The sequence below is a fragment of the Oryzias latipes genome, chromosome 19 (genome assembly GCF_053564925.1).
Source record: "Oryzias latipes strain Hd-rR chromosome 19, Olatipes_Hd-rR_3.1".
Classification (NCBI taxonomy): domain Eukaryota; kingdom Metazoa; phylum Chordata; class Actinopteri; order Beloniformes; family Adrianichthyidae; genus Oryzias; species Oryzias latipes.
This window is the reverse complement of record NC_136255.1, coordinates 14,466,024-14,491,534: the sequence shown is the minus strand read 5'-3', so window position 1 is coordinate 14,491,534 and position 25,511 is coordinate 14,466,024. Positions and strand designations below refer to the sequence as shown.

The following is a 25,511-nucleotide window of genomic DNA, read 5'->3' as shown; positions in this document are numbered from 1 at the left end:
TTAAGTGGAGCTGCTACACTCTAAAAAGAAAAAAGTTGATCCAACTTAAATGAATCACTTCAATTGGTTACACGTAATTGAATTAAGTTAGTGTTTTGTGTCTATCCGACTCAATTTAATATGTTGATCTAACTTAATATTTTTTGTTTATACAACTCAAATTAATGCATTTATATAACTAAATATCATATTTATCCTACTCAATACAATGTATTTCTGGCTTTGGTTTTTATTTTATTGATTTTACGTGTTAAACTTTAGACCAACAGGCCTTGTAGTTTCCATATCAAAGAAAGAGGACAAACAAACAAACAGAATCTTCTACGTCAAAAATGATCACTTCAAATTTTAACGGGTTTTCCTATCAAACTACTTTTTGCATCAATATTTTGGTTTTGGTTACAGAAATCAGTATTTCGAAAAAATCTCTTAGACCAAACAGGTACTGGGCAAAGAGGCCAATAAGAAAAAAAAAGAAAAAGGTGGCGCTGATTTAGAGATGTAGAGTTAAAGTGCAAACTAATCTTTTTGATGGTTGTTGTTACAAACCTTTTCTGCCAACTCCAACCAGCTTGTCCTGGTTTGGAAGAAATCTCCAAACGGCTGATGGCAACACAAAAAACACACACAAAAAGAGTAAAAAGTTGTCCTGACTCACATCACAACAGAAACATCTTTACTTTTTAAGTGTTGTGGCTTGATTTTAAACAAAAGAGGGCTGTTTCCAGCTGAAGCTTAGAATAATTAGCCACTTCCCCAAAAGCCTTCCTCATTACACTCATCACAGACGGCCATTTCTGGGGCAGGACAGGCCAATCCGGGCCAACCCGATCCTCCCTTTTCACAGAAACCAAAACGATTAGCAGCACTCATGGGTGATCCAGAGCAGTCGCTAAGCAGATTTACTTTTCAATTACTTGGAGCAAATAAAAGCATGAACAGCATCCCCCCACCCAGCATCATCCTTTGGTGCAGCTCAAAGTTGGAAACAAATGGAGAGAAATCCAAGCTGAACAGAGGCACAGCAGTGGCAGGTAAATGCTTTAATCATGACTCAGCACAATACACTTGAAGCAGCTGCTGGTGGCCTCTGCACCACCAGTCGTCCTTTATTTACAGGAACCTACAGGATTTACAAGGGACAGCATGACGTCTGGAGGGCGGGGCTTATGTACAGAGTAGGAAGGACAGGCAGGAGGGGCTTACAGGATGATGCTTCACGACACGACGGGTCACGGGACATATCTACACACTCACAGCATCTGTATCAAAAGAACAGGTCACCCCTGTGGAAACGAAGCAAGGTCGCCACCTTCTGGACGGATCCCCAAAGACGAAAAGAGATGACACACAACTGGCTAATATTTAAACACGCACTATCTAAAGCCAGCAGCTATCTATGCATCTATCTAAAGCAGTACAAAAACAAAAGAGCTTCACGACCCGAAGGGCAGCTTCTGATGGCTTTGAGAGCAGAGGTTTGTGCTGGCAGGACCAGCCACTGCTTCACTCCGCTCCTCTAGCAGTGCACAACATTTTATTTAGACCTTAAGTGGTAATTTTTCAATTTTATTGATGTACCGTTTTAAATTATTAGGTATACGTCACTTTGCTTTTGATTTAACCTGTTCAAATAACAATCTAACCCAAGAAATCATTAATGAGACTAGAATAATACAAATACTTTTTGATCCTGCCCTGATTTTTGCTTTCGTCTGAATCTCAGAAGTACACTTTGAGTTTGCTGAAGCACTGGTTTGCTCCCGAGGTCAGCAGCTCCCTTCTGTTAACTACAGCACTTAGAGCATCACATGTTTGAGACGTCTGCCTGAAGAGATGAGCCCTGTCTGAAGAAAAACAATATACAAAAGTTTGACGAAACACAGTCAGATCAATTGGAAAACATTCTGACGGATGGTAAATTTTTTTAAAAACTGTTTTTAAAGTTCACTCAAAATACAAATGAGTGAAATAAACTTTAATTATTGTATGATTTTGAAGATTTAAGCGTTATCTGGACTGTATTTGGGTCTTTCAGTTTGAGTTCTGACTGGCCTGTAGAAAGATCTCCTATACATTAAAGTTGCAGCAGTTTTCTGACTCTCCTCCACAATGCTGGACGTTATCTGCACAGCTGAGGTTTAACTGAGGCTTTATGTTTTTTTTTCTTCACATCCTTTCTCCTCAGGTGATCACACGGCACACTTGGCAGCCAATTGCATCAATGAATCAATTAAACCAATCAGTCACACCACATCGTGCTTGTTTGCATCTTTTGTGTACTGCATGTGTGTGTTTTTAGCAAATGTGTGTTTTTCTTTGACCCCACTGATGTGTGAGTGTTTGTCGTGGTTGTGTGCGTGCTCCTCATTTGCGAGTGCGAGGTCGTTGTTGGCGTTTGTGTGGCCGTTCTGTCTGTGCTCGTGCTTCTCCTCCGGGTTGATGACCTCGTCCATCCAGCTCCTGAAGCGGCTGACCCGCGTGTACAGTGCAGGAGAGGACGGGTCTGCGCAGCCGTAACCTCCAGAGACGACCCCGGTCAGAACCCATCGTCCTGACTCGTCCTGACACACCAGCCCGCCTCCGGAGTTGCCCTGGCAACCGTCGCCACGCAGGAGGCTGGTGTCCGGAGGACTGGCTGCACAAAGCGTGCCGTGGCTGGAGAAGCTGTTTCCGAAGCGTTTCTTACATTGCCATGGCGACATCAGAGGAACCCAGGAAGCAACTACAGAGTCTAGGAGAAAAAAGCAAACACACAAATGGTAAATAGTGTATCGGTACACTAATATAGCATTTCACTACCTTCTTAGAACACCCAAAGCACTTTACAGTCACTGCCCTATTCACCCACGCACACACTGATGGCGGCTCCACAGCTCTACCGCCAGGAGCAACGTGGGGTTAAGTGTCCTGCCCAAAACACTTTAACTTGTAAGAAGGGGAACTGAACCTGCGATTTTCCGATCGGACGCTCTACTTCTGCACCCCATGTCAATAAAATAAGGATCTAAGTGAGAGAAAAAATACAGGAGCTGCAAACAGACTAGATCACATGTGTCAAACTCAAGGCCCTCGGCCCAAATGTGGCCCTCCATGTCATTTTATGTGGCCCGTTAGAGCATAAAAGTTTATAATTTCTTAGAATAAAAAATAACATTGGTGTGTATTTATTCATATCTACGGGGAATCTGACTTGAAATATCAGACTGGGCAACTATACATTAGGACTTGTCCATTTAATCTAACCTGACAGAATCAAATTAAAAAGGATTTATGCTAGAGTAAAAAGCAAACATAGGTTTTCTATGCAACTGTAATGAGTTATTTAACATTAAGGAGTAGTTACATTTATTTATCATTACATTTAGTTACATGTATGAGTTATATCTGGCCCAATGCTGATGTGGCCCTTGGTGAAAATGAGTTTGACACTCCTGAACTAGATGATCCAAGTGCTTCCATCAGCCTCTTTGGCTGAATCACACATGCATTTCCAGAATCAACCACTTGAGGGCACTAGAGTGACATCTTTAGGAAATAATCTCTGTCACCAATCTAGACAAAAATAAACAGATTAAAAAATATATGTGGCCTCTGTAGAAAAATGAAAAATATAGAATCAGAAGTTTTGAAAAAAATTAGACAATTTAAAGTTTTTAAATGTATTACTTCTAATTAGCAAAGCCCCATTTTAATTTTATTTTTTTAAATTTCGTTTAATGTTTCATGTTGTGTTAATTAATTTACATAAGGCGTTGTTAAACTGTTTTATTTTTAATTTGTTTAAAGAAAATCCTCTGACATGTTTGTATGCTATTCTAGGTATACTATACTGTACTTTCAATTTTGTGCAGATATGAGTCCTTGAGAATCTAGATAGAGACAGTTATAAATTACTTTTTTAACCCATTATACATTTAATTTATTCTGTTTTGTCAAATTGCATGTCATTTAGAGGATACCACACAGACACTGTCCACTCACCTTCATACAGATTGATAAGCAGAATCAATAATCCTGTTTTTATGAACTTTTCTTTCCTTTCCTTCCTTTATTTTTAAATCAACTTTCAAAAGTTTTTTTTTTCTTTTAAAGTAAATTTTCTGTTGATTATTTCTATGATGTATTGTGATTTTTAATGCATTTTTCTGTTTTGTGAAGCACCTTGAATTACTTTTTGTACGAATTGTGCTATACAAATAAACTTGCCTTGCCTTTATTTTTGTTTTTTTATGCTTGTGTGTCTGTCTAAGCCACAAAGTTGCAATTAGGTGTCTAACGGTGTTAAACATTTAATAAGTCATTTTATTTCTTTATTATCAATTACTAAGTTTGTGAATAAATCTATTAGTTGGATAGAAGAAGCAGAAGTTAAGAAATGGATCATTTCAATAGTTTTGAACTTTATCTTGGTGCTTTTTTTTTTATTTTGAGTTTAAAGAAAATGAAAATAAAAATGAATTTGTGCTATTTTGTTTAGATCTTTCTAATACATATCATAATCTTACCTGGTCCTGCCCATCCAGTGGTAACCATGACAACACAAGAAGCAGGTATGTTCCCTTCCTTTGCCCCATCAGTACCAGGGAGACAGGCTGCGTTGGTGTTGGGGTCAAAGGTCAGACAGTGACCCTTGGTGCTGGGCAGCTTCAGCAATGCCAGATCGTGACCTCCGCTCTGTCCCTTAAACTTTCTGTGAAGCACTAGCCGCTCGGGCGTCAGCGTTTGCTCCGACGCCCCGACTCTCACCACATAGATGGTGGGATCGCTGCCAAACCTGCAGGACACGTGCAGGAGGAGGTTCGGGTTACAAATAAGGAGCTGTGAGTCCAAATGAGCAGCCTTTTCCCATAACTGATACAGAAGGAAGTGTGGGATTTACCTGCTGAGGCAGAACGCAGACGTCAGCACCCAGCAGGGGCTGATCAGCGTGCCGCTGCAAAGGGGCCCCTCGCCCTCCTTCTGAGACTGAAGCCACACTGACACCTGCCAAGGCCACGTAGTCCTGGGGGGGGAACTATTTAGTCATTCTTGTTTGGCTTTGAAAATTAAAGACTTTAAATATTAGAAAATATGCATAATTGATTACCATTTTTTCAGTATTTTATTTTAAATCATTCTACCTGGACATGCTTTCCTCTTCATGGTTCCTCTTCTTGCCCTCCACCTCCACCATCTTCCTTAACCCACAGCTCAGCTCCTCAGGCTTGGTCTTCACCGCCGCCTCGTGGGGTGTAGCATCACACTTCACCCCTGCGTCTTCCCTGCGTCCGCAGCCCTGGATGCTCTGCCCCAGAGAGGGGCACTCCCCCAGGAACTCCTCCTTCCCTGTGCACCTCACCTGGTCCAGGTGGATGGGTCCTTTCCCCTGACCAAAGCCTACAGCTGCTGTCGCTCTGCCACTGAGGAGGAGGCGTGGGAGAGACGAGTCATTCTAGAAATGTTTTTCCCTGAGCTCTCTTCATGTTTGCACAAACCTGTGTCCGAGCTGTCTGCACACCACAGCCGCGTTCAGGTCGTTCCAACCCGAGTCGCAAATGCTCCCCCAGTCTCCATGGAGATAAACCTCCACTCGCCCTTCTTTCCTGCTGCTGCCACCCACCAGCCGCACCAGGGGCCCTGGCAGAAATAAAACTCATTCATATTCATGTTTGATCTGGAATTCCTTTTAGGAATAAACACGGTTTGCATTCGAAAAAATCCCATTTTTTGATAGAGTTGTAATCCCAAAGGACACACCTGTGGAAGGTGAAATGACCGGCACCTCGTTGGTCTCCTGACTGGATCTCACTCTGCAGCGAACCCCGACATCTTCACTGTGGGAGCAGTCGGTCCGTCCCCAGATCCCGTGACGACAGTCCAGCAGGGAGGTCTCTGATCCCTCGCAGTGGACGTCGTCCAGGAGAATCAGCCCGGCGCCTTTGCCAAATAACCCATCTGTGACGACCTCTGCATGACCCCTGGAAGTGCAGAACAACTTCAAGTCTGCTCAGATATTTGTACACAGCAAAAACTTAATCATTAGAAAATAAAGTAAACTTATCAAGTAAGTTTTTCAGGAGCACAATAATATTAGTTTAATAAAATCTGTCTTATTGGCTAGAATTTTTTTTCCTTAAAATAACATTTTTGGTAAGACCTTTTTTCTTACCACATTGTAAGATTCTTTAGCTTTTTTTTCATTTTTACTTAAATAATTTCTGACTTTTAATGTGCATGGTTTAAAAACAGCATTGGAGGCTCCAGAAAGGTTAGGATGAGGAAAAATCTATTCAAAAAAACTGTTTTATAAGTTAGCATTACATTTTTTCTTATATTTAAGCACACAGTACTGACACAGTTTTGATGAAAAATTACGCCACTTTTGGACAGAAATAAATCCGGTCAGCCTGCAGGAATGAATCCGAACAAAGCAGTTGACTGAAAGAAAAAGTGTCCTTTTTCTGGATTTATGATGATGAGTGACTGGTTTCTCCTGGTACCTGTAGCCCAGCTGTCTGCAGACCACCTCTGCATGCTGCTGGGACCAGTGGTCATCACACACCGTCCCCCAGTCACCGTTGTGGAACACTTCCACTCGACCCTCCCAGGGACTATCTCCTCCAACCAGACGAACCACACCATCTAAAAGAGACCCACCTCCGTTACTATAAAACCACTTTCTTTTTTCAGTTTCTGATGAATTATTGAGCTTGTGTTACTTAAATCGCCTTGTTTCCTCCCAGCTGGCTAACCCAATCTTGCTGCTTCATGCAGTGATGATTTATTGATGCCTATGAGATATATTTAGAAGTTGGTGTGTGCGTACCCGTGTAAGGGCTGCAGGAGACCCCGGCGTCCTCCATGTGGTCACAGTTGTGCTGTTCCCAGTCGCCATGGGAACACTGATCGAGGAAGAGCTCATTGCCGGTGCACTTCACCGCATCCAGCAGGATCGGTCCTGAACCTTGACCGAAGTGAGCCCACGACCAGGCCTTTGCTATACCGCTACAAATTTCATAGAAATATAAAACGATCCCAATTCATGAGAAAAAGAACCTAATTTAACAAATCTTTCATCCTTTTTCCCCCTCAGTATTGCATGAAACAATACCAGCTAATAAAATCCTATTTGTTACAATGCCCTGCTTACCTGTCTTTGATTTTAATTAAAAAACAGTTTTCTTTTATTAAAAAGGGAAGTTAAGAACAAAATATACTTGCACAAATGATTTCTACTCACAAAAAAATGCATAATTTTGCATTTGTAGGGGTGCTGTTGTTTTGACCAGCGCTCACAAATCCTTTAATCGCACAATGAGGACAGGAAATGACACAATTATTCTTTGGGTGATCTCTCCCTCCTTAATTAGCATTTCTGATCAGTTCTGTCCTTCTAAAGAAAATACTGCAACAAATTACTTCCACCTTCATGTTTTATCACTGTAGATCACCATAAAGCAGGAAGGACTTTTTCCTTCTACATTTTATTCAGTTTTAAATCAATAAAATAACAAAATGTTGCATAGAAAGGTTGTTCAATGTGTAGAAATTGGAGATTTTTCAATGTATGTCAGCGTTTTTCAATAAAAACCTTCTCTGAAAAACGCTGACATACATTTTCAATTTTAATTGTGCTTTGAGCTTTTTGTAAAATTAATTATAAAAAATAAATAAAGTTTGGCAGATAAGACATTTTAGAGTAGCCTCGATTAAATACTTGAATAGGAGATTTTACAATATAACAGCTTCCTTCACAGTGCTTTTCGGAACGATACAAACATTTTTAATTAAAATTATTAAATAAAGATTTCTTTCCACGAAAAAAGCTCATTTTACAATGTCTGGTGTATTTTTAAAAATAAATAAAAAAAATGAATTCTGGCAGGAGGGCGTAACCTACAGGCTTATTGGCAGAGATGTGCACAGCTTTGTTAACTTTAGTGCACACAAAAACACATGTTTGTTCATTTAAATAAGTTGATTAATGCTTACAATTTTATTTAAAAAAAGATTTTTTTGCAATATAAGATTTGGAAAAAATGTCTAAAAGAAGAAGTTAATAAAGAAATATCTGAAAATTATGCTTGAAAATAATGGCTTAAAAATGTTGGTTGATTTCTAAAGCAAATTAAAGTATGTACCTTGATAAAGACATGTAGCGTGATTATTGGTTTCCCTTTTCTTTTCCAAGCTGCATTGTTCAAATAAAAATAATTGTGTGTTTTAGAAATTTTTGGTTTTATTTTGAAAATTCTGGAGCTTCGTAGGAGTTCTTAGAAAGTTCATACAAAAAACAACAAAGAAAGGGAAAGTTAGCGGCCACAATGAGCTAAAAATAATTAAAGTCAATGTAAAAGCTTGGAAGTTGCACAGATTTGTGTGTCTAATATTTTAAAGAAATTGCGCAAATTTATGATAAAACTTTGAAGGTGACCTTGGTCAAGTTCATAAGTAAGACAAACACCAGCTGCAAAAATGTTAAATGAGAAAACAAATGTCTCAACCAATAAAATCCTCTGGTTTGTCTCTCGGTAATAAAATGAGTCAACTGCTGCTAAAAGTAAAGTGTTGTGGTTTGAACTGCTGCTTTGCTCAGAAGAGTGGAATTTGATTCCACTATTCTTCTGAGAATCGATCTGCCTCGCAGGGTAAACACAGATTCTGTCTCCGCTGCTTTGAAAGCTCACTCAAGCTCAAACGAGTATTCATCACTGAAACTGAAAATATGATATGTTTATTTTAAATCTCTTGAGTTTTGTCTAAGTTTAAATTTAGAAGAGGCAAAATCGAGGAGGCACATTGCTAATGATTAAAACTGTTTTCCATGACATCTTTCTGGTACGAAGCTGTCAACAAGAACGATGAGGGTGTGAAACGTACCCGAATCCAAGCTGTCTGCACACCACCTCAGCATCTCTGTCGTCCCACTGGTCGTCACAAACGGTGCCCCACCGTCCTGCGTGAAACACCTCAACGCGACCCTCAAAGTCTTCCTCCCCTTCGACTAATCGCAGTGGGGGACCACTACCTGAGGAGCGATGAAGAAAGGGTCGGAATGACTCCATCGTTTCAAGAAAAGCTGGACTTTGATTTGAACAAATACCAAAGATGTGTGGATGGAAATCTAACAGACCCTCTGGTGGTGCGCACACCAGCGTCGCTTCATTTCCATGGCTGCAGTCACCGGTGACAAACGTCCTGCTCTGGCACTTCATTAAGGTGCCTTCGTCCCCACGGCAACCCAAACGCTCGTAGTGGAAGAGGCCGGAGCCGGAGCCAAACTGGGAATGCTGCAAAGCTGTGCCGATGTCCCTGAAAGCAATAAAGAATTGTAAGAAAATCCAGATCCGTCACCTGCAAAGCTTGATAGGTTCAATTTTATTTCCTTTACCCAAAACCCAGCTGTCTGCAGATCACACTGGCATCTCTGTCTGTCCAATGAGAGTTACACACCGCCCCCCATTGGCCATTCAGGTAAATCTCAACACGCCCACTACCAGAGATTGAGCTGCCAACCAGACGGGCCGCACCTGAGGACACAAACCCAAAGGCTTTATTTATGAGCTATGACACATACAACAACATATTTGTGTTTTCATGGTTGTTTGTTTTTTAATGTGGAATGAAGGACGTACCCTGGTGACAGTCGCAGTACGCCCAGCCGATGGCACCTGAGCTCTGTCGGAAGAAGCACCATGGGTTGGACTCCCGGTCCGGGTTTCTGCAGTAGCTGTGGTCCCCTAGACCCCGACCCGGGTACTGCATGACATAATCTGGAAACTCAGTCCACTTCAGACAGGGGGCGCCTGAGTCCGTCTGAGACACAGTGCCGTTGTAGTACCCCAACTCTGTGAACCCCTCAGAGCAGGACAGAGGCACTACAGAGAGGTAGAGAAGGATGGATGGATGAATTTAGTCAGTGAAGTGGAACTAGTCTTCCAATCACAAGATCCCCATATTTGCCTATAATCTGAAAATAAAAGCTGACACGAGGGATTTTAACCCGACGTCCAGCGGGGCCCCGTCTAATGCTTTCAGTCCCACTCATCCACAGCCGGAATGACAGCCAACCACTACTAATGTAACTCTGTGGGGAGCAGATATGGGCTGTAATCTTCTCCACTGAAGGAAGAAAGTGAGCAAAGCTTACACTGACTGAGGGAAACTGCTGACATCAAAGTGTAGAAGTAGGCCATAAACTGCGGGTTTAGCACAAGAGCCCTAATACAACTCAAATCAGTCATATTTTTCCTTTTATTTGGCATTTAATGAACACATTTTTAAGATATTAAAATCACAGCTCCACTCAAAAAATGAGTTGCATGTTTTTCCTCGTGTGACATTTACTTTCTGCGAAAAACGTTTCTTGGATTTTAAAGCACAATGGCTTCTGCAGCTCAGCACCCACCAAGCAATGATTAATGGCAGAGCTGTTAACAGCAACAGCTTTATCTGTGTGCCGCACACACCTTGGTCACGCAGCAACATTATCTTTTCAGTCCAAAACTTTAAAGAATAAAACATTTAAAAAAAAAACGCCTTAGGTGGGTGGTAACTTTTGAAAATTATTTTCTTAAAAGGGTTTATTTACATTTTACTTTTTGTCGTTCTTATTTAACTAATGTATTTGTCTAGTAGATACTTTTCACTTTTTGTTACATTTGTAACAAATGGGCAACTCCAGCCTTTCAGGGCCACTAACCAACATGTTTTCCAACCCTGCTCAGGCATGTTCTAATTGGCTGGACACACCTGAACCAGGTAACCAGTCATGAGTGGGGCTTGGACATCTGGACATCATGCAGATGTCGAGGCCTGGAGTCGCCAATTATTTGTTTTAACACTGTGAATCTAACTAACAAACTCAAACAATGACCTAGATAGATACACTTTCTCAACAGTCTAAAAACAGTTCAACAAAAAGATGATTTTTTTTAATGATGATAGTATATTTTTAATATCTGTAAATATCTACATTTGCACAAGGATTTTTTTTTCACTTTTATTAGAGGAATATTATTTTTAAGATAGTAATTTTACTAGAGTCGGAGCTTTTGGATACGCTACAGAAGTCTGTTCTCCCTCAGACGATCTCGAAACTGGACTTTTTTAGAAGTCTTCCCAAAAAAAGTTGCGGCTTATCTGTTCACGCATGCGCAAATGTTAGCGTCCTGTCTCTTTAAGAGCCTTGAAAGCGAAAGTAAACGGACTTCCCCGGAAATACCCAAAAGTGTTTCTTCTACTCAAGAGGTGGAGGTACGTACGTATCACTTATTCAAATTGACATTAAACTATTACTAACGTGTGTTTTTTTTCGGAGGGTTTTGTTTTTAATCCAACTCTTCAGCAGACAAAGCCTCACAGCTTTTCAAATAAATCAACAGGAACTCCAGCTGAAGTCGTGAAACAACATTTATTCACAGGTTTAGTGTCTTAAAAAGTTACAAGTTAACTTAGTAGGTTGGTAATTGTGGAGTAGAAGTAAATATGGGGAACCTTTGTGTCTAGAATAAAAAAAGGATTTATTTATTTTGCTTAAGTTGCTTTTATTTTCTATTCTGGCTATTTATTTCCTTCTTTAATTATAAAGCATGATTTTGCATTCGGGACTTTAATAAGTTATATTATTTGTATGTACAGGGCGAAGCTTATGCCAGTACTTTCACAGAAAAACAATCATAGAACTTGCATAAAAATAAGGATTTTTTTATGGAATTAAAACTAATTAAAGCTGAATCATCACAGAATAAACAAGTGTTTTAGTTTAAAACAATGTTTTGCTTAAGTTTGTAAAATTGCATTTAAAAAAAGAACTGTTTGGAATTAGCTCACAATTCAATTTCCTTTTTTTTCTATTTATATTTTTATTTTCTCTGAAATAAACTAATTTTCTGTGGGATAATAATTTGACTTATTCTGCACAATCAGGCACATGATGGGTAATCGTTTCTTCCCTTGCAAACATGTTAAAATATATTCTAACAAATATGTTTGCTTATTGCCTAGAAATAAAACATGTTTGTTTTTTAGGTTTTGTCTTTATTATTTTCCTCATTTTGCACTGTTTACCTTAGACGTGTTGATTGCTTATATTTTAGGAGCAGCCAAGTTTGAGGTTTCATGATGTGCATGATCTTAGAATTATAAGAGATTGAAATCAGACAGTGAGGTGGACCTGAGAGAGGAGAAACTAAAAGCTGGATGGCTTTAAGATCCCAAAAAATGTTTGCTCAATTTTATTTTATTTTTTGGTTTCTTTGTTTTTCCGATGGAAAAAAACAAATACAATCTTTTTTAAAGCTCGCAGAAAGTCAAAGATAAAAAATCCAACGAAACTGCCAACATGCCTATTAGTAGACATCATCCTGGCAGAGTTCTCCCACATTCCTCAAATGCTTAAAAGTCTAAAGTAAAACCAAGCCAATGTTCTCTCTTCTGTGATCCAAGTCTAAATTGTTAAAGCCTGCCTACATTTTGTAAAATGAATCTATCTGTTAGGGTTTAATGATGCAAAAGTCTGGTGTTTTTTGCCATAAAAGTTATGTTTGGGGCATCTCGAATGCAGGACATTATCAAATGAACAGCAGTGACGTGTGGAGCTTTCAGAAAATGCTTCTATGATCATCTGGGGCTTCACTCGTGGAGGCAGACATTGCCAAATATCATGACAGTTTGGCAGCTAAGATTTATCCGCAGAGGAAGAAATGCTGCTTTCAGCTCTATAATTGGAAAAAACTGGGAGTCCAATCCAGAAAGACCTTTGATCAGTAATGCAAAGTGAATTTTTCTTTTTAGGGTGGGCTTGAATGCTACATACAGAAACATTTGTATAGTTCAAATTCCTAATTAAGTGAACATTATTACAACTTACAACAGTGATACATCCAAATATATCACTGGGGAATGAAAAGATTTTAATGGTCAAACCAATCATTTTTGAATACTCGGCTTCAAGTGAAACAGGATTAAAAAGATCCATTTGTAGAGTGTTTGTTTGGATCTCCTCTACGAGGTTCTAACTGATCAAACGGAAAGCACTCACTGCGTTTCTCTTTGCCAAGAAACTGATATCATGACTATTTTTATGGCAGCAGTTGCCATTTCCACTGAAGAAAAGATTCCGGTTTCATTTCTACTGTTGGATTCAAGCCTGGATCCTAAATGAACCTCAGATGCAGTTCACTGTGTTTCTGGAACATGCCCATTTTATATGTTTATATGTAACAATGAAAATAAACATATTTTTAGACTGTTTTGACTTTTTTGGCTATTAATAACTGTAATAAGAGCAGCATTTTTATCAAACGGCATTTGTTTGTTTTTTCTGACCTTTGAAACTGGGGTGCGTTGTTCTAATCGGCTGGTAACCATTCATTCTTTATTTAACAACAACCCCACTGAGCACGTTCTAACAACTATTAACCTTGTTTATCCATATATGGAAACACCAGTGTAGCAAAGTCCTCCCAGGTCTATATGACAGCCACCTAAAGCTCAAAGACCCACTCCAATTATCTATTAACTTTCTTTAAATATGTCCTCCATCTTTAAAAACAAAGCCACAAGAACAAGTTTACAGACCTCAGAGTTGGTCTTTAAACCAAAGAATTATGTTTTCTGTTTTTACCCATCTATTGTTTGTTCATTAATCAGAAGCTATTTCTGCACACCTACGCCTTCATGATGTCATATCACAAACATGATTTAACTAAAATAACCAGAAAAACTGCCTTAAAATGGGTCTTAGTTTTAAAAATCAAACTATTAACTTTTCTTTAGGTAGTTTAGGGAATTTTCTTGAGTGTTCTTATGACAACCAAAAATATATTTCTTGTTGAAACATCTGAAAAAACAGAACTGACTTGTTTCACTATTCTGTTTCAGTTCATGTGATTTTTCTTTTGGGTGTGTGTTTTTTGTTTGTTTTTTTAGAAATGGCGAGCAGTAGTCTGTTTTCTGAGGAACAGTTTCTATGTCCCATCTGTCTGGATGTGTTCACCCGACCTGTGTCCACTCCCTGCGGACACAACTTCTGCCTGTCGTGCATCACGTCATACTGGAATGCCATACCAGTCAGCAAGTGTCCCGTCTGTACAGAATCTTTTGATAGGAGGCCTGACCTCAAGGTAAATACTTTCATTTCTGAGCTGGCGTCCCAGTTCAAAGAGCTTCGTGTCATGGGCGCTCACGGCCAGAAAGAAGATGAGCAGCAGATCAGCTATGCCAGTTCAGTAATGTGCCACGTCTGTGAGGACAAAGACGCCATCAAATCCTGCTTGGAGTGTCAGATGTCGTACTGTGGGGTTCATCTGGAACCTCACAAACACTACCCTGAACTACAAAGACACACTCTGCTCCAACCTATCGAGAGCTTTGAGAACAGCGTCTGCAGTCTGCATAAGAGGCTTCTCCTGCTGTTCTGCAGAGATGACGATGTTGTGTTGTGCGACCTCTGTGCCAGCTCACTTCACAGGAAGCACGATTTAATTTCAGTGGAACGGGAGTACACGGACAAGCTGAGGGAGCTGGGGACAGCGCAGGCCAAAGCTGAACAAATGATCCAAGAAAGAGTGCAAAAAGTGCAGAATGTGAGGCAGTCGATGGCACAAAGCCAGACAGAAAGCAAAGATTTGATCGCCAATAGTACCCAGGACTTCACCGAACTGGTGTCTGAGTTGAAGAAGAATCAAGCGGAGCTCATCAGAGTGGTTGAAGAGCGAAAAAACATGGTAGAAGAGGAAGCTAAGTTATTTATTAGTGACATGGAGCGGGAGATCTCCGAGCTGCAGGAGGCAGCCACAAAGCTCAGAGAGCTTAAAAGTACTAAAGACCAAGCTTATTTCCTCCGGAGGTATCCAAACTCATCTGTCCTGCCGCCCACACTGGACCTATCATCATTCAAATACAACAGACACAGAGAGTTTCAGTTCATGAGCAAATTGTTCCAAAAATCCCTTTCTCAGCTGCAGGCACTACTGGGCAAATTGAGCACAGAAATAAACAAGATCTCGAGCGGCAAAAACCTATCCAACAACGCCACTCTGACATACATGCAACAGTTTGAGGTGTGCATCACGCTCGACCCCAGCACGGCTCACCCCCAGCTCAGCATTTCCTCTGACAGGAAACAAGTAAAGTACAACATAGGTGCGGATTTCTGGGGAGAACAAATCGAGACCCCCAGCATGTTCACGGAACAGCTCGCAGTTCTGGGGGACCAAGGATTCGCCTCCTGCAAGTTTTACTTTGAGGTATTTGTGGGTCAGAAGACGGAGTGGTGTCTGGGTGTGGCCACAGCCTCGATCCCGCGGTCTGGGGCAATGTTACGCACTCATCACTCCGGGCTGTGGGGCATCTGGTTCTTGGAAGACAAGTTTGAAACCTTCAGTTTTCCGGAAATGGCAGTGCATGTGGGAAAAGTGGAGAGGGTAGGGGTTTTTGTTGACTGTGATGTAGGTGAGATATCCTTCTATGATGTAGTCCAAGCAACTCCTATTTACTCTTATACTGGGTGTTTCTTTACAGAAGAGCTCTACCCCTACTTTAACCCCTGTGATAATGAGTATGGTTCAAACCTGGATCCAATGGTCATCGTTACCGCATCTGACCAGTAGCACACTAAAGAATGGCAGGAAAATCTTACAGTGTGAGAAATATCTCACATAAAAGGCAAGCTTTAAAGGTTTCTCCAATAATAGGAACTTAACCACTGTGACAGCTTCAATTCTCAGATTCCCTGGCGTTAAGAAAAATGGACATTTTGGATTTCCATAGTGCCTGGCAGGTTAAAAAAATAAAAAGGCTTAAGAATTTCATGCTGGAGGTTTACCAAATCATTCAGTTTTTTTAAACTGCGCTTTTAATGTAGCAATCCAAACACAAAGAATAATGTAATGCAATCCGTGTGCACAAATGATAAAACTACTCTCTTGTTTTTGGAGTCCATGTGTGCACAGATAAATCTGTTAAATTTGGTATGAATTTACTGTAGAATATTCATACAGTCAAGCTGTATGTTATGTAGCCCCCTGATCAACATATACTATTTCATTAAGTGTACAATGACAACACAGAGACTGGACTCCAACCAGGTGCAGACTTTTGAGGTCCAAACTCTAAGGTGAGGAACTTGAGAGTTTGTGCAAAGAACAAAACAACAAAGAACAGGGTTAGGCAATTCCTTAGTCCGCACGTGGGATGCTGTAGGTTTCTGGGTAGTCCAAGCCCAAGGAGGCTCCTACGGTCAGCTCAAACAAGAGGACCAGGCTGCAGACAAGATAGCACCCAGACATCATCATCGACGGAAACTGGAAGTTCCCATTCTCCCCCCATTTTGGTAACAACTAATTTAACTGGCAACCTTAACATGACCTTTTCCCCCCCTGTTTCAAGGTTTAAACCTTTAACACCGGAGACGTTTCTGCCAAAACCTGCTATGCCTATTGACATTCCGTACCTTCTTACCCAATCAATATGAATCTGCTGATTTGCAAAGTAAAAAGGCTTTTCACTGATATGCCACACATTACAAATATATGGTATTGCAGACGCCGACCCAAACCCACTTTTCTCTGCGACAGAATGAGCTGATTCACGTTGATTGGGTTAAGTGTTGAAAAGTTGCTGTAGTGGAAGGAATGTCAACAATGGAGCTAAAGCTCTGGTGACCATTTTGCAAATCAAAACTCTTTTGTTAATCTCAATTTTGAAAGAAATGAACCAATCACTGTTTTTTAACAATTTTTAACAATTTAAGCCCATCTTGCACACTAAACCCGTTATTCACATTAAGAAGTTTTAATAAATGGTGATACAATACTGAAAACTTGTGGAATTTCCGCTTACGGCTAATGATGTCTGGACGCCATCTAGTCTGAGGTCCCCTTCACCTCAAGGGAGGCCATGAAAATGGAAGGTGTGGTAAGTGTATCATAAAGGATTTGGAAGGAGAATGTAAGTTACACACACTTAGGACGCATGGGTGATGCTGGCGTATGGTGCCATTATGCCTCACTCTAATCCAGTGTAGAGGCTAGAACATTTTGTATGGGGGGTGGGGGGCAAAAGACTTTGGAAGGGTGGAAAATGAGATCTGATGAATTGATGATTTCTTAATCTTTGTCAATAATGATACTACTACTGACAGCTTCGCCCCCATTGCTCCACCCCTGCTCTAAGTGTTGGTGAGGTGCAAGTGGTGGCTTCTTAGTGAATGTGCAGAAGTGCCGCATGCACAGAGTGTGCAGGTGATACAAGAGTGCCCATAGTGCGCCCGTAGGATTCCACACAAACTACACTCAGACTGTCTAAATTCTTACATTTTAAATTGTAAAAAAAAAAAAAAAATGTGCATGAACATTTTTCTCTCTCTGGTCTACGAACTTGATATTTCCTGCAAGCCACATGCATGTCCCTTACAGGTTTGCCCAGTTTTACCTACAGACTGGCCGTATCTCCCCGTTAGGGCGGTTGTGAGTAAGGTTAATCTGTACGCACGGATTGGTAAACAGAGAGCGCAGTTTCAAAAATCTGAATCTGAAACCCCAACCTTGTGATTTTTTTTTAAAGTAGGGAATATGATGAAGAAGTAGCGCCACCAAAGGCTTGAGGTCACATGTTCCTGTTCTGGAAGCTTAGGGCTTTATGGGCTTCACTTAGCATCGCGGGCAAAAATAACAAATCTTCTAAAGAGGAACCTTTCACCTGAGCTTGATAGTGCAAACAGTAATCGCTAATTTATCCACATTATCTCCTAAAACCAGAGGTGGGTTTCCACAACAAGACAAAAAGTTGCAGTTAAGTTTGGAACCAGCTTTTCATTAATTATTCATTTTTATGGAGTACATATGGGTGATTTAACGAAGCAGAACTTTATATAGTAAATAATTAAACCCAGTTTCAGAGCAGCTAAAAGCAGAAGCTTTATATTTTAAAAAATATAACGTCACTGAGTGCTGAAGAATAAATGTTAAAGAAGAAAAAAAGTGTCTCTTTTGTACAGTTTTCTAAAACTTTATATTCTCTGCACCTTATGACATTATTTAATACTAAATTTAAGAAAGGTATGCGTTAATCTACAGCAACATTTCTGTTGTTTGTTTTGAGATGAGTCAAAGTGCCTTGTACAATTAACATGAGATTTTATTTAACCAGTTTGAATTTATTTTTTAATTAAATAATTTTTACATGTATTTCAAGAAATGCCATAGTTTTGTTTAGTCTGTATGTAAAATTCAAATGTTTTAAGCCATTGTAATACATTTAATAATCCATGTACTGATATTTAACTAATATAATCTCATGTAGCATATGTTTTCTGTTTATGCCTGTTGTAGTTTAAATAAATAAAAAGCTGAGTAAGACCTAGTGTTGCTTTGCAATTAAACTTTAAAGCATGTCTTTATTAAATTTTTAACAAATGTTGCATAAAACAACAAACAGATTTGTCACTGTTGATGTTTTATGAAGGACCAGGAGTGTCTAATCTAGAAATATCCTGGGTAATGTGGAAAATTATGGAACAAAATAATTGTGGGTTTTACAATATATTTGACTCACCTTTTTCACCCCCCCCCCCCACCCCAAATAAATAAATAAAAACAAACCTACATATGTAATTCTGGTCATTTTTTTTCCATTTCCCTTTTAGCTTTTTTTTTATTCATTGTTACTACATAGCTGTTCTTTTTAGCTTTTGTTTTTCGGAATATATGCTATGTGCTCCTTGCATATAAATTGCTCCATCACTGTCTTCAAAACCTGCATTGCAACCTCTTCATCCTCAATATGTCGCAAATTTGCAACGTACAATTGAATCTAGGGTTTTAATTAAATTAACATCACCTTGACTAATAAAAAAACACCACTGAATTTTTTTTCCAAATAATTTGAAATGAATTCAGGTACATAGGGGTTAAAACACTGATCTTTCAACTGTGGATCTTTACTAAACTGGAGATCTTTGCATTGAATTTATTAAGAAAACTGGTGTAAATTAATCAGCCCAGTACCAGAAGAAAATAATGTTAATTACTTAAGTGTGTGTTTTTCTGCAGTTCCTTTATTTTTTTAAATACAGTGATCCACCTAAAGAGACAGAAATGTAAATTTTTAATAAATGGATTATTTGCTTCATTTGAAACGGATAAGAAAAATTTCAATTTTTTTATGAACTAATTTTTTTAGATACTTCTAGTACGTTTTCTGTTTTTTCCATCTGTTTTATTCTTCAGAAAACATTTTGGTGTTTTTTTTTAACCTTTTTAAATTAGCTCCCTCCCTTTTTTACGACCCTCCATCTCGGAGTCTTCCCCGCATTTCACTCAGCCTCTGTAAATTATCTCAACACCCGCAGCGCTCACACCCTGCTCATTGCCAAGACAACCACACTCTGCCCATTGCCATGGGAACGCTCAGTCTCCCTGCTCCTATAATCCATTTCTCAGCCACAATGAGCATTTGACACGGTTCACATTTGCTGGCTTCGCTGTATGGGGGGTGGGTGCGTCTTCTTCACAAAGGAGACAAAAAAATCCTGGGTTATGAGGATGGAAAATGAGGAGTCCATGCTAAGGAGATGAGAGTAGGAGTGAGAAGATGGACGAGATTCATGAGTCAGAACACGGGTTAAAGCAGAACGAAAGGGAGAAGAGGTGTAGGAGGAGGGGATGGATGGGTGGATGAAGGTGGAAGAGCATCATCTCCAGCCTACCTGAGTTCTGCACCTCGTTTAAATAGTTGTCCTCAGCCACCACCTGCAAATTAAAAATAAAAACCACATTTTTTTATTCAGTTAGAGAAAAATGAATTATGGGGGAGATTTGAACAAATCAGCTTGGGAATTGTGGTGATGATGTCAGGACAAAGCAGAGAACAGGGGCACAGACGTATTGTATGAAAGGCAAATATGTGTCATAGGAAAAACACAAATATTTTTACTGTACTTTATAAATGTAATGAGCGTTTTTCAGTAGATCACATGACTCTACGTCTTGGTTATAGAATTTAAATCAGACTTTGAAGAACTTGTGTTTTCTGTAGTTCCAAACAGCGGGAAAAGCGTGTTGTTGTTTTTTTCTGTCGTGCTGGTTGTGAGATGGAAGGCATGTTTGAACAGAGCATCTTCACAGAAAGTGAGAGCGCTGATGACTGATCTGTTATACAACCAGCTGCAAAGGTGCAAGTTATAAGTTTCTCCATCTTTTCCATCACACCCACATTTCAGCAACCAAAGAAGCGTCTGGATTGACTTTTGTTTACGTGAAAAAAAACTGAATTAATTCTTTCCAGACAAGTTGTTATACAGATTATTGCTTATTCAAGATTTAAATGCAGAAAATCATTTTGCTTTTTCCCGACAGACCCACTTGATCACATTTTGATCTATTATAAAAAATGTTCCCGGACATCTTTTCATTATGATTATATGGTTTTTAGAAGAAAACAAAAAAATACCTGCATCGCTTTCTAGGACATAGTTTCTGCAGAGCCACAGTTATTTGTTGGAAATTTTACTCTGTGTTGTGGGCGGGACCATTGGCGCAGGGCAACCCTGGCCCCCCTTTCTTTATCCCTTGCTGAGATCTCTTTTGGTTTACGCAATATCCTGCTAGCTCAAAGCCCTTCATAACCCAAACTTAAAATTACTGGCGCAACAAAAATGGCAAGCTATCCAGATGACAGCTCAGACGAGGAAACCAAGACGTACATGGATCTATTTGTCTACAAGTGGATGCATTAGAAATGAGCGGAGCATTGAGCTTGTGGCCAGCCTAGTGTATTTTCTACATAACAAATAAGCTTTTTCAAACAGCATCTTTTACCGTCTGCCCCTGATTCACAACATTTTGAATAAAAAAATACTTTGAAATGCAATTTTAAGCTAAATTTTCTTTATGTATGTCGTCCATCATGAGAAAGAACGTGATAAAAGCACCAAAAAACACAATTTTCATCAGAGTGGATCTTTAACCCTTGTGCTATCTTAGATGACCCCACCCTTACATTGACATGTTCTCCCTACCATGACAAAGGTGGATAAAGGAGGAAAGATTTCATGTAATCCATGGACACCAGTGAAGATCACAAATCATTGAAGAAAAAAGGTTCAGCGCACTGTCTAGTGAGTCTAGATGACCCAACTCCCAATGTCAAAGTGCCAAGGATAGCACAAGGGTTATGATGAAATATGTAACCCTTGTGTTATCCTAGGCACTTTACCATTGGGTAATCTACTAGACAGTGCGCTTAACCTTTTTTTCTTCAATGATTTGTGAACCTCACTGGTGTCCATGGATTACATGAAATCTTTCCACCTTTCTCCACCTTTGTCATGGTAGGGAGAACACGTCAATGTAAGGGTGGGCTCATCTAAGATAGCACAAGGGTTAAAAAGAGGTGAAAAAAATCTATTCTTGATCAAAAGGCTTTTTCGTGTTTCTGAGACGTTTGTCTGTTTGAGTGTGAATGTGCAGCACACACATGCAGCTCCAGCATGAGTTTGTCAATTCTGAAATCTGTTCAGAGAGACAGACCCTCAAAAACACTGCATGTGTGGAATGCCATCAGTGAGACGTGATCTTCACAGACGACTTGCTCCTTCTCTGCTGTTGATTTAAGGCACTAATGCACAAACACTCCTGCACCAGAATCAACATGCAGACACCTCCCAGAGGAATCCATGAGTCTAATGACGTTAGAGCAGGAGCAGGTGACCCGTGCTGCTGAACACGGCTCGTGATATCTCCATTTGTGCCGTTCACATGGTCCGATTAAAGCCCTAATCTGCTTTGACGCTCTAGCACCTGCGCCCACAGAACGCCATGCAAACACACAGACATCAGACCGGAGGAGGCGCGGAGGCAGACGGAAACAAATCGCCAATAAACAAACCCATTCCAGCTCCAAGGAAGAGCGATGCTTCCAGGCAAACTCGTGTCTCATCTTAATGGGTTTTTTAGATGCAGTTTAGAAGATCCACACACTTTAGTCAGAATAATGTCAAGGTCCTTTTGCAACGAAGAGCACAATCTGAGGTGTGAAAATAGAGGTAGCAACCTTTGTAGTCTGTAAATGTGCCGAAATGTATTGGGGGTTGGATATGTTGAAGCCCTGAGTCACTTCTCAGTATTTCTTTCACTTCAGTTTGCGGTTTGTAAAAAAAAAAAAAAAAAAAAAAAAAAACAAATATCAAAAATACAGTTTTCACCAACATCAGATGAGCTGCAAGAAAATTGTGTTTACAATTCAGACAAAATACTCAGACACATTTTCTTTTCTTTAAAGAAATGAAATATAAAAATATAAAATTAAATCAAGTGATTTTCACAGATTTTTAATTAAAGAGTCATTATTGCCTCATTTCAAACTGTATTCATGTTGATTAAATAATGTTCAGAGCAGTAATAAAATAGTAAATACTGCAGACGGGCTGCAGCTCAAAACCTTTCATTTTCCTCTTTAACTACTTCTATATGATTTAAACCATAGTCTCACCGATTTTATTTGAAAAAAGAATAAATAAATACAACATTATAGTTAAAACAAACAAGTCTTACTTGTAATCACGTGAATCAGTAACATTTTTGGATTTTATTTAAAAAACAACATTTTTTATTAATTTTCTTAGTATTTTAAAACTGTTCCAAGAACAACTGTTCAAATGTTTGCTATGGAGGATTTTAATAGATAAATCCAACGGATAAAATAATCAAACATCTGATTTATAACATGTAATTACATAGACCTTCTATCTTCCTGCTGTTGACTCTTATGTTGGCTCTTAACTAAATTAGCTGATTCTTGTGCCTATTTAAATCGATTGACCTTTAACCTTCTTTACAGATTCACACAAACACAGACTTTAGGAGTTTGAATGATTTATTCTTAAAAAACCTTTAGACCAGGTTTTCGATTTTTGAGTGATTACAGTTAATCAAAGACAAATTTGTCTGTTTCTAGTTCTTCTAAATGTGGGAATCTCCCCAGTTGGATCACAGGAGCTTCTTCATAAAACGAAAGGGAAGCTGTGATTACATTTAACCAGGAGAGAAAAACAACAAAGCTGGGGTCAAAGAAACAGAGGAAGCCTGACAGCTAAAAACCTTTTTTTTTTTTGGTCTCAATCAGAATTAATAAGTGTCACTTAAAACTGCGTAAATGGGTCTGGAGGAGTATTGCTAATGTACTTAAAACCGTTTTTTTACAAAAGAGCAATCCTCAAGGATTCTCTTCAGTTCAGTCACTCTGATCCAAACTGTCAGTGTCAGCAAAATAAAAAAACAATGCAAAGCATGAGGAGATTTGTACAATTTATTATGACTTTCAGGCTTAAGAGACTCAAGTTGGAATGAGGAGAGTCGCTGCTTTCAATTCAATCAGTTGGACAGTTCATTTTGGTAATTCATGGTTGCAAATTCCTGCTAAAATGATTGAAATAAAATGTAGGGAGCAGCCGGAAGACGAGGGGAAATGTGTCGTCTTTTAAGGTTTGTGTTAACGTGATCAGCTTTATTGCTGCATTTGAACATTTGCAGTAAGTAAATAAAAAAACATTTACAAAATCTAACAGAATCATATACAGGCAAAACCTCTTTTTAATTGACAATGTCGGATTTAAGTGGTATAAACATTCTTTTTTGTTTTTACTTTATTCCAGAACTCACAATCTTTATTTATGTTATTGTGGTCATCAAGTCATTCATTTATTAAATGTACCAGTAGCGTTTAAATTTTTCTAAAAATTGAATTGCAACAAGGTTTATCTACATAAAACTTCTTTTTTTATACTTTTACCAGCCGCACATCCCAGTTCCTTTCAAAATAAAATCCGTGTTTCAAATACACACAAAAGAGTCCTGCTGCAGAATTTCTAGAATTAAAAATGAAAAAAAAGTTAAACGTGAAATGGTGGATTGATGGACAGTAGATTAACTTTTAACCATTCTTTTGCTGAGTTATCTGACATGTTAAAATTTTTAACATAAAAGATCAAACTTATTTAACCAAAAGAAATGATCTAAAACTAATCCGTTATTTATTCAAATATTGTGCTTTTTTTTCCACAGCCAAAAAGCTACAATAGAGGGTTAAAAGAACCGAATGCTAAGGTTGTATCATCCTGTTTTGGTGAGTTTCTGTTGGAAAAAGGGTTAATACAGGTGTAACATAAAATTGTTTAAAGGCCTGTTGTCCAATTTACATAAAATGTTTATGAAGTTGAGAGTTTGTGGAGGTTCTAACCACGCTGTAGGAGGAGTGAGGAGCGTAAATGTGACGCTCCTGATCCTCACCTGACAGCAGCACCTGCTCCTTCCTTTGGCTTTGGCGCTCCTTTTTGGAGTAAAATCGTTGTGACACGCGCCAGCCGCGCATGCAGGCTTCACGCCGCTCCCTCAGGGGGAGGGTGGTGGTTGTGGAGGGGTGAGAACCACCGCGGGGGAGGGAGGGGAGGAGGAGGATGGTGGTTCTCAGTGATCACCTCCGACTAATTAAGACAGTGCGCGGAGAACATGGCGCCGTTTAATGGTTAAAATGCGGGTCAGGAGCTCGTTAACGCCCCGACCCCGCGCGCGCTTTGTTCCAAAATCAAAATGGCTAGAAACCTACAGATCCAGTTTTTATCAATTATCTATGTAAATATTGACGGCTTTCATGAGCAAAGTCTGTGAAGCGTGACTGTCAGACAGCAGAGGAATGATGGGAATAAATACAAATCGACCTCCCCCCCATCCCTGCGCCTCAGAGGACACATACCTCCGCCAGCAGCGGCAGCCAGAGGCAGGCGGCGCCGATCAAGCACAACATTTCCCGGCTGATGAGAGCCATCCTTCCCGGCCGGAGTGTCCGTGTCAGAGCCAGAGGAGCCGCCGATGTTCTCCCATCTCTGAGTCCAACCTGTCAGCGAGGTGAGCCACTGCACCCCCTCCTCCTCCTCCTCCTCCTGCTGCTGCTGCTGCTGCGAGAAACGCTCTGTGATGATGTATGGAGGAGCGTTTACGCGCGGAGGACAGGGTGCGGCACAAAGAGCGGGACTGGAAACACTCAGTGCGATCCAATAGTGTTGAGCTCTGCAAAATGGACCTGGCTCTAACACACATACAGTCACACAACTGTGTGTGTGTGTGTGTGTGTGTGTGTGTGTGTGTGTGTGTGTGTGTGTGTGTGTGTGTGTGCGTTTGTATTTCTACCCTTGTGGGATCCGGGACCTGAAATTTCACCCACCTCGTGGGTACCAATTTTTTCCGTGGGGACCGAAGCTCGGTCCCCACAGGCACAAGCATTGGAATCAATAGAAAAAAGCCTCCTGATATGCCTAGTGCTGTTTTTTTTGCAAAGTAAAATCGGTCCCCTGGAGATGACTTTTCATGACAAGGTGTGTTTCACCATGACACCCTAGTGGTCAGAGAGGGTATAGCAGTGTGTGAAGTTGGACTAATGGGGACATTTTCCTGACAAAGTGTGTACTTTTTTAATATCATATTTTATGATTACAAATGTTGAAATTACTTTTGGACAGTGACAATATTTGT

At 39.8% G+C, this 25,511-nt stretch overlaps 2 protein-coding genes across 3 annotated transcripts; one reads left to right on the top strand and one right to left on the bottom strand.

The window, feature by feature from the left end:
• Positions 1–1,028: 1,028 nt before the first annotated feature.
• Positions 1,029–25,161, bottom strand: si:ch73-127m5.1 (neurotrypsin). 2 transcript variants are annotated; one of them, XM_023949636.2, is made up of 14 exons: positions 24,736–25,161; positions 19,694–19,736; positions 9,618–9,860; positions 9,374–9,512; positions 9,116–9,294; positions 8,863–9,010; positions 6,809–6,987; positions 6,483–6,624; positions 5,740–5,960; positions 5,478–5,619; positions 5,124–5,402; positions 4,883–5,017; positions 4,509–4,777; positions 1,029–2,734 (listed from the first exon to the last, which is right to left on the bottom strand). In XM_023949636.2, exons 1-14 carry the CDS (start codon positions 24,805–24,807, stop codon positions 2,247–2,249), a joined length of 2,679 nt encoding a protein of 892 aa, XP_023805404.1. In that variant the 5' UTR covers positions 24,808–25,161; the 3' UTR covers positions 1,029–2,246. The 2 variants fall into 2 exon arrangements, with proteins under 2 accessions (XP_023805404.1, XP_023805405.1); XM_023949637.2 differs by having other exon boundaries at positions 4,883–5,005.
• LOC101158059 (E3 ubiquitin-protein ligase TRIM21) lies at positions 11,102–18,586 on the top strand. The gene is made up of 2 exons (XM_004080582.5): positions 11,102–11,238; positions 13,915–18,586. Exon 2 carries the CDS (start codon positions 13,917–13,919, stop codon positions 15,594–15,596), a length of 1,680 nt encoding a protein of 559 aa, XP_004080630.1. The 5' UTR covers positions 11,102–11,238; positions 13,915–13,916; the 3' UTR covers positions 15,597–18,586.
• Positions 25,162–25,511: the final 350 nt, after the last annotated feature.

Excerpts from the sequence above, each read along its gene's own strand:
- LOC101158059 (XM_004080582.5), top strand. The coding sequence starts at position 13,917 with ATGGCGAGCAGTAGTCTGTTTTCTGAGGAACAGTTTCTATGTCCCATC.
- si:ch73-127m5.1 (XM_023949636.2), bottom strand. The coding sequence starts at position 24,807 with ATGGCTCTCATCAGCCGGGAAATGTTGTGCTTGATCGGCGCCGCCTGC. Across the intron at positions 9,011-9,115 it reads GGTGTGCGCACCACCAGAGG|GTAGTGGTCCCCCACTGCGA; the intron begins GTCTGTTAGATT and ends ATCGCTCCTCAG. Across the intron at positions 5,620-5,739 it reads GGTCATTTCACCTTCCACAG|GGCCCCTGGTGCGGCTGGTG; the intron begins GTGTGTCCTTTG and ends TATTTCTGCCAG.